The sequence below is a fragment of the Limulus polyphemus genome, unplaced genomic scaffold (assembly GCF_000517525.1).
Source record: "Limulus polyphemus unplaced genomic scaffold, Limulus_polyphemus-2.1.2 Scaffold2078, whole genome shotgun sequence".
NCBI lineage: Eukaryota > Metazoa > Arthropoda > Merostomata > Xiphosura > Limulidae > Limulus > Limulus polyphemus.
In genome coordinates this window covers 59,765-68,770 of record NW_013667688.1, presented here as the reverse complement: position 1 = coordinate 68,770, position 9,006 = coordinate 59,765, and the positions used below count along the sequence as shown (strand labels likewise).

The 9,006-nt window shown below is 32.7% G+C and overlaps 1 protein-coding gene across 2 annotated transcripts in view; it reads left to right on the top strand.

The window, feature by feature from the left end:
• The first annotated feature begins 1,312 nt into the window (after positions 1-1,312).
• Positions 1,313-9,006, top strand: part of LOC106465862 (RILP-like protein 1) — a 32,361-nt gene continuing 24,667 nt past the window's right edge. The window contains exon 1 of one of the 2 annotated variants that reach the window (XM_013926105.2): positions 1,313-1,662. In XM_013926105.2, coding sequence (XP_013781559.1) covers positions 1,393-1,662 — 270 coding nt within the window. In that variant the 5' untranslated portion in view covers positions 1,313-1,392. Of the gene's footprint in view, positions 1,663-1,799; positions 1,871-9,006 lie in introns of those variants that run through there. The other variant, XM_022393817.1, reaches the window with a different exon arrangement.

Sequence of the window (9,006 nt, the reverse complement as noted above, 5' to 3'; positions counted from 1 at the left end):
ATATAAACGTAGAAAAGGCATATTTTAACTTAGTACGCTTTCATTTGATCACAGAAGCTGTATTCGGCAAATTAAAAAAAAAATAGTTGTTTGTAGAGCAGAGCTACACAACTGGCTATTTACGCTCTGTTCACCGCGCGGAACTGAACTCCGCATGCTAGCGTTGTGAGTTCATAAACCAAATACTCCTAGATCCAACAAAATCGGACCTAAAAATCCGATACGGCGGATGAACGTTCTTGAACAAAGGACAACTTAGAAAGAAAATAAATGCGTTAGACACAAAGTGTATAATCATACATTTGATATATACATATGTATATTTGATGTCAAGTGCTTAGTTATCAAAATAGTTATATGTATCACTCGGGAAACTTAACGCTGATCCACAGGGGGGGGGGGGGGGAAGATAAAATGTGGCCCTATGTATTAATAAATATCTGTTTTTGTGACCAAAAATTATTTAAAGGTAAGGGCAGATAACTTTTGATTTCATTTGTTAAGAATCATTATTAAGAAATATATAATATGGATTTAAGTCAAGATTATTTAAACATCAGGTCAAATAATTACGAGTTTGAGTGATATAAAAACATACATGTTTTCTATGTTATAATGTTGTATATTTATAAATATCACTTTGCTTTCGAATTTTCGCAGTTTGTTAAACACAAAGCTGCACAATTGGCTATCTGTTCTATGCCAATCACAGGGACGGAACTCCGAATTGTAGCGTTACAAGCCCTTAAACTTATCTCTGGGCTATCAGAGAGCACGCACAAACTACACAAATAGCTATCTATGCATAGTAGTCCGTAATTTTCAAACGATAAATTAGAGGGAAACAGGCGTTGCTAGGTTCTCAAAAATTCGGGGCTCGGCCCATAGGCATGGGAAATTTATGCGTGTCAGTATGATATAGTATAGATCATGGTTTTCTATCCTGCTTTTTCAAGACACCATCTGGGAATTCGGGGCACGAGCCCCATGCTCCAGCGCCTAGCAACGCCTCTGGAAGGAAAGCAGTTTACGAACAACACACTACCAACTATAGGACTACTCAAACCGAATAGTGGGACTTTATCATCATTCTTAGCGAATGCACGCCCAAAAAGGCAAAATTTATAATGCGGGTACACTAAATATTTGGCCACCGTCTCTATATACACATATAAAAGGTCAGTATATAAGACAGTGGTAACCTAACAAATAAGACTGCCAAGATGATCACACCAATCAGATCCATGAAGGACCTTCTATACTGTAATGTAGCGTCACCTTGTGGCAGGTTATAATAATCAGAAATGACACACTTTCCAAAAATGTAGGAAGACGGTAACGAGTAAGAAGCTACGTTTGTGGCATTGTTTGGGAAATGTCGACTGTTTCAGCATGAATTCGGTTGTTGAAAAAATATGTGTGGAAGATGTTTACGACTTGGCTTCTGATATTGGAAAAGAATTCGAAAAAATAATTGATATTTATGGCATTGAGGTTATTACCAGTTTGATGCCGAAAGTTATATGTGCGTTAGAACGATTGGAATTCTGTGCAAGCAGAAATGATAGCGTGGATTTAGAAATTTCGGACCTAAATTCACTTATTGTTCAACTTCAATATGAAAAAATTGAAAAGCAAGAATATAAGAGTAAATTAGAAAAGGTATGTATCATGTAACTGGAGCTGACCAATATGATAACAGAATGTTATCTTAGTACCAGTACTAGGTACAACAAATTTACCTTTTTACCGGCAGAACTGTGGCTGTAACGAGCATTGTCCGGTTTCATACGTAGTAACTTAGTAGTAGTACTGGTACGATAATACTAGTACTATGAAACTGAAAGGTTTGATAAAGTTAAGTTACTACGTAAGTCTTAAACACTTAAAAATTAAAGGGTATAGAAGAGGTTTAGTACATTAAAAAAATCACAGTGAGCAACCTTTAGTTTTAACTTTACGTTGAACTTTAACTTAAGGTTTAAGTTAATTAATAAGTTAATGTTTAACTGTTGTAAGCCTAATTAACCATAAATATTTTTCACTGGTAAAGTTTAAGATGTAAAGCTCAGTTTAAATTTAGTGATATTGGTAGATATACTGCCTAAATATTGGGTTAGGTTCTCTTTTCTACCTTTTTTTTTAAATTTAGATTTTACAACTTAACATCATAACTTCGCTTAATTAAGGTACAAGTTCAACAGTAACCAAGTAAGACTAAGAGTCAAATCTTATACTGTTTAGTTTAAGTGTCATATTCTAATCGATATTTGGTTTAACTTAACTTCTTAAGTTTAACGAGTATATCCGCATTGTTGCTGAAAATAAAGTATGTTAGTAAGAATGCCCACAATACATAATTGTAAATATAATTTTTTGTGACTGGCTATTTGGCAGTTATTAGTTTTTCAGAACGTAAAAGAGGAGAATAAAAATGTTTTAAACCTACAACATTTAGAGAACAGGGCAAGTCCAATTCTTGATGTTTAGTGATTGCTACAAAAATATTGCATCTTAATTTTACCTTGTGATAAATTTCTGTTATGTGTCTTGTATAAAAATATTGACTGAAAAATGAAAATGTTTAAATGATAATCACGTAATTTGTAAATTTAATTTAATAGAACTGTAAAGTTAGAACAATTTTGGATATATTGGATTGTTAAGGATATTGATTGGCAACTCAGATGGATCCAGTAGCCTTCCATCACCTTTCAGTTCTTATGTTTGTATGAAAAACTTCAAAATGAACATAAAAAAGTATCCAGGTGATAGCATTTGAATGCCATTTAATCTTATTAATATCAACAGCTATTCAGATAATTAAATGGGTGGGATGTATTTTACATCCATAAAAGTCTCTGATAAAAAGTATGAATTATCTGAACTATCAACCAAAAACAGCTAAATGAGAGCAAATAAGGTGACAGAAGGTCATTCAGTAGATTCAGCTTTCTTCTTCTCTGACCAACCAGTCTGTACACACTAACCCAAACTAAATACAAACAAGCAAGGTGATAACAGGAGGCCATTCAGTCTACTTATGTTCATTTCTTCATTCTATTACTGACAAATCAAGAACTCCAACACAAGCTAAATTAGAACAAGCAAGGTGACAGATCATCAATTAAGTCCACCATTCACTGTTTGAACAGCCAACTCAGTCTAATTAAGAATATAGGAAGTTAAGTGACAGAAGCCGTTTAGTTTTACTTTCTGAAAAACCACTAAGGTCACCAGTTCCCAAGCTTAGCGTAGTCTTTCACAACTTTATGCGTATTAACTAAATCTTTGAACTTACTGATACTTAAAGTACATGCTATATCATCAGCCAAATCATTTCCTAGATATATAACTTTAACAAAAAAAAATAAATTTTCTTAAGAACAAGTCTAGATTTGAACTTTCATTGATCATATTTATTACACCTAATCTTAGTCTTTACTTTCAGCCCTACCTTTGTACTTTCTCTCAGATATACTCCCATAAACATTTTATATAAACCATTACAGGCTTGACAATATTTATAAGATGAAATTAAAGTAACTTACAAATTGTTACTTAGATGAAAACAACTAACAGTGTTTAAGTCTGAAACCCTGTTTTTCTGTGTGCTGACACTTAGTATCTAGAAAAACTACCATAATTTCTCCAGTATTGTGAATCAATTGTTATAATCTGAGATATAATCTTGGAGAAGATCGGTAATTTCTCAATATGACAATGCTAGGAAAGTTTAAAGTATGTAAAATATACATGTGAAAGTTATTCAGTTTGAGATATTAAAAATACAATAAGTCCACACACACTTTTGTCATTAGAAAGCTAATTTTTATTCTGTTAAGTGCAGTGGCTTACAAGACAATGGATTAAAGAACATATTATATGAATTGTAAAAGCAACAAATTACACTTAACTTGTAATGAGAGGAGATTAGTGAACCAAAAATTTTAATTTTTTGTGTGTCCAAAGAAGTTTCAGCTTACTTAAGTAAAAAGAAAAAAAGAAAGAGGACAAAAGAGAAGAAGCTGTCAAGGTATCCAAAGTCAAATCGTAGTGAAGCTGTAATGTTGAATCAGTATTCTGAAAAATGTTTTATTTTCATATTGTGAAGAAGTTTGCTGTAATTTATTTATAGTGTTGCCTATCAACTACCTGAACATAGTTCAAAGTTACACTGTAGTGATGCTCTATCCAATTCTAACTTCACTTCTCAAATTATGATGACAGAGTGCAAATATCAATATCAAAAAAATATATTAAATTAGCTGAAAAGCTATACAAAAGATAATAATTTTTTCGACGTAGACAAACAACCTTCATCAGGATCTAAGAGAAGAAAGAAAGGCATGGAGTTGTACATATTTAGATTACTTTTATCACAGTCTAAGAGAAGAAAGAAAGGTATGGAGTTATACAACTTTTATCAGGATCTAAACGAAGAAAGAAAGGTATGGGGTTATACAGATTTAGACAAATTTCATCAGGATCTAAAAGAAGAGAAAGGTATGGAGTTATACAGCTTTCATCAGGATCTAAAAGAAGAGAAAGGTATGGAGTTATACAACTTTTATCAGGATCTAAACGAAGAAAGAAAGGTATGGGGTTATACAGATTTAGACAAATTTCATCAGGATCTAAAAGAAGAGAAAGGTATGGAGTTATAGAGATTTAGATAGATAACTTTGTAATCATCTATTTTTTTTATTTATTATAAGTCACTTCAGTTTATATAAAGTCTACTGGTCGTTCTAGTCTAGTTTTTACTGAACTTGTTTTTACATGTAACTTTAGTTTATTCTGTAGTCTGATGTTTGCAAGTCATTTCATTGTATTGTGTTTTATAGGTTGCAGTGTAATCTGTTGCTTTTATAATTCTCAATAATATGTTATCTTTAGAAGTCACTTCAGATATGTAAGCTGCAGTCTGTACACTTTATTTGAGTGTATCCTACAAACAGTTATTTTAGCATGCTTTGTAGTTACCTTTTCTCTGCAAAGAATGAGGTTATGGTTTTAATAGTTTGTAGCTAGTTCCATTTGAGACAACCCTAAGTTAATGTTTTTTTTTTTTTATGTAGTACTACATGCAGCAAAATATCACACATAAATATAGTAGACAGTATGTTTTTTCTCATTAAACAATCTTGTTAAACATACGTTTTGATATCAACAGAGAAAGAAATCCTACTCATAAGTATAAATGATAATTAAACCAATTTTCTGAATTAAAATCTTTTATAAAAACGTATAGGGTGCTTATTGAAGCTAGTAAGCATATAAAATAATATTCAACGTTAAAACTGGTACCCATCAAAAACATTTTATTTAGGCCTATCTATGGCCTTCAAAAAGGTGACGACTACATATTTCGATGTTGGAACATCATCCTTAGGAATTGTATTTTTTTTTTTGTCAAGTTATGGGGGCGCCATCAGCAGATGATGTGCTCCCAAATTCCCTGACCTGATTTAGTTGAAATATATACTGTCATTTAACAAGAAGTTAGGAGTTACATATATTATTTATCTATTTATTTCTTGTTGTTTTATTATTTTTTTTTATTATTATTTTTTGTGTAGTTAATTGTTTGACACTAAAATGTCACGTTACTGGGATAAAACACAAGGAAAAGTTTACACAGTTAGTTCTTCTCGACTGGGGGCGACTCCAGGCATAGGAAACAAAGATAAAGGAAGTAGCCCTATTAGTAAATATAAAGGACATTAAATTTTTATGTTATTTCTAATAACGAAGTTATATATTGCAAGATAGAGACAATTCGTAGTTAATAGAGAGTGGTAGGTAAAAAGAGACGTTTATGTTATCCATCTGTTGTTTTATGGCTGCTCGATCTCTTTGATAATCTCATTCCATTAAAACATGTTCGGGGTCTTCAAAATTTGAACAATGGGTGCATTCTCCATTTGGGTGTACTTGTATTTTGTACAGATGTCCATTTAGACCTGTGCAATTAAAACGGAGGCGTGTGATAATTACTTCTTGGTGTCTGTTCGTACATTCATATTTGATGTGTGAAGAAACAACAGGAACAATTTTCTTGTAGATATTAGTAACTTGCCCTGAATTCCATCTACTTTGCCAGGAATCTAAAATATATTGATAAACCTGGCCATAGAGTTCACCAAGCTCAAAAGAAACGTTTGTGACCCCTGACGCATTCTTGGCAAGATTATCAACTATCTCATTTCCCTGGATTCCTATATGGCTAGGGACCCAAAGGAATTTGATGACCATACGGTCTTAAACGGACTAGGTATATAAATACTTCACTCAGTTCAGGAATTATAAGACAATGCTAAATTATTTATATTGTTTTAGTAGGTCATGTGACCTGTATGCTATTTTACATAAATTCACGCTAAACCATTCAAAGGAGATCAGTCCACATTCTTGCAGAACTATTCGCCATATCTTTATCTAATACTACATGATTTTTTTTATGTTTTATTATTTCTATGGATTCACGGATATTATTAGCTCTTATACTTTTTGGTTGAGCTAATATTATAGTTTTTCCCATAATATTGTGTGTTGTGTTTCCTGTACATGTTCTACTATGGATGAATTTTCAGTTTTTTATTTCTTACATATCCCTTGTGCTCATTTAAACGGTATTTTAAATTACGTTTCGTCTGACCAATGTAAATACTTCCACATTCACATTCTATTTTATATATTCCAGTTTTTTCAGTTAACTGTATTTCGTCTTTAGTAGTACCTAACATTTGATTCATTTTATTTATCGGTTTAAATATAGGGTAGAATATCTGTTGTTTTTTAAACACTTTAAATAAACTAGTAGTTAAACCTGGAACATATGGTAAGATTAAGCCTTCCTTTCTAATTTTTTCATAACTAGGTTTTAAAGTACTAATTTCATCAATTATTATAGCATTAGTGAATTTCTTAACTGCCCTATCTATAATATTCGGGTTAAAACCTCTTTCGACTGCTATATATTTAATTAATAACAATTCGTTTTCTAAATCCTTTTGGTTAGTACATATCTTCAAAGCTCTGTTAACATAACTATAAAACACAGACGTTTTTGTGACCTAGTATGACATGATTCCTGGTGTGGAGGCATAAGAACAGAAAAATGTTTCCGGTAAACTGATGTTTCTAAATTACCGTGTACATTCCTTTTCACCAATACATCTAGAAAAATAATAGATTGTCTTTTCTAGATGGTTTAGCGTGAATTTATGTAAAATAGCGTACAGGTCACATGTCCTACTAAAATGTTATAAATACTTTAGCATTGTCTTGTAATTCACTCATGAGGAAAACGTTGGAACGTCGAAACATGTAGAGTCGTCAACTTTTTGAAAGTCGTAGATAGGCCTAAATAAAATGTTTTTAATTGTGTACCAGTTTTAACATTGAAAATTATTTATGATTTTAACTTTATACGCGAGTGTCAAAGCACAATAATTAGTAAACGGATCTTGAAACTTCTGGTTGAAAAAAAGAGCATTCCAGTTTTAAGAATCATCATAGATTCTTATCATTTGTGCTTGTTTCATGGAAGTTGCGTTATTTTTCTTGCAATTAACTTTTTTTGTAACAAAGATATTGTTGCAGTTCACTGATTATGGATTATGTTCAACCAAGAATGCCTTTAAAATATCAGAAACTATTCTAGTGTGATCATGTTTCATTGTGATTAAAATTGCAGTGCCAGGTTTGTAGTTCATATTACACCGGAGTTGTTGATTTAAAAAAAAATGTGTTTTTCAACTTGGTCATACATGCTCTAGTGTTTGATTATTATAGTAGGTTGAGCAAATAGCACGCTGAAGATAAATACCAGTTTTATTTATTTGCTACGGATTTGCCTACATGGCATGCACATTTAAGAAATGTGTGCTGTGGCATAGGTATCCACAGAAATGTTTTTGGGGGAGGGGCAAAACATGTATATAGGGGTATCAGGTTTTACAGTGTAAGTCAACAGACCAAAAGAATATGTTATGTATGTTTAAATACAAACATAAATTTACGGTTTTAGTAAAAAATACTAAAAATATTTAGTTTAAGTACAATGTTAAGTTTACATCATAATACGAGCAATTTTGTGTGAAATGTAAGGGGGGACAAATGCCACCTCTTGCCCCTTCCTGCGGGCGCCCGTGTGTTGTAGTACATAACTCACCCAAGTTATTTTTTAAATTTTATATATTTAATTTTTCGAATTACGTGTATGTTAACTAGATACCAAATTTTTATAGCTTATTGCATATTATAGTAAACGATATTAATATCTGGTACGGTACTATATATTTGTTCATAATATTACGACAGCGGAAGGCACCCGACGCTGGGAGCATGCGTGCTGGAGTTTCTAGAAGGATCATGACTTATCGAGGAACTCTGCGAATATACGAGTGTTTGCCAGGCTCCCTCTTTTTTAGTATATAAGCCCTGCAAATAAAGCCAGCGATAGACACAAAGTATACTTGGCTGACATTGAAAACTCATGCATATTAGGGTTGGACTACTTACTACCGAGGAAGTGTGTAGTTAACTTTGACAAAATGACGTTTGGGAACAAGAAAGGCCAAATTCCGGTAAGTGTCAAAAGAGAGGTTGAACTAACCAGGTGCCATCAAGCTGTAGTCAAAGTGACTGAAGGAGTTGATGATGGTGAAGTGGAACCAAATATAGATATTAAAGCAGACCAGGAGAAAAACCAACATTTGAAGCCAATAATTGATTTCCTGCAAGCAAGTGTTTTGCGCCTTGCTTGGGAGAAGGTGTCTAGCTTAAGCCCTGTGACAAAGAACTATTGGGCACAATGGGACCAGTTGAAGCTTGAAGATGGTTTTCTTCTCCGGAGATGGGAAAGTGACGAACTGGCAAATAGTTATACCGAGAAAGTTATGGGAAGTTGTGCTGTGTCAATCCCATGATAGTTTAACTGGAGGACATCTCGGAATCAAGAAGACATTGAGTCACATACGACAGAGATTTTACTGGATA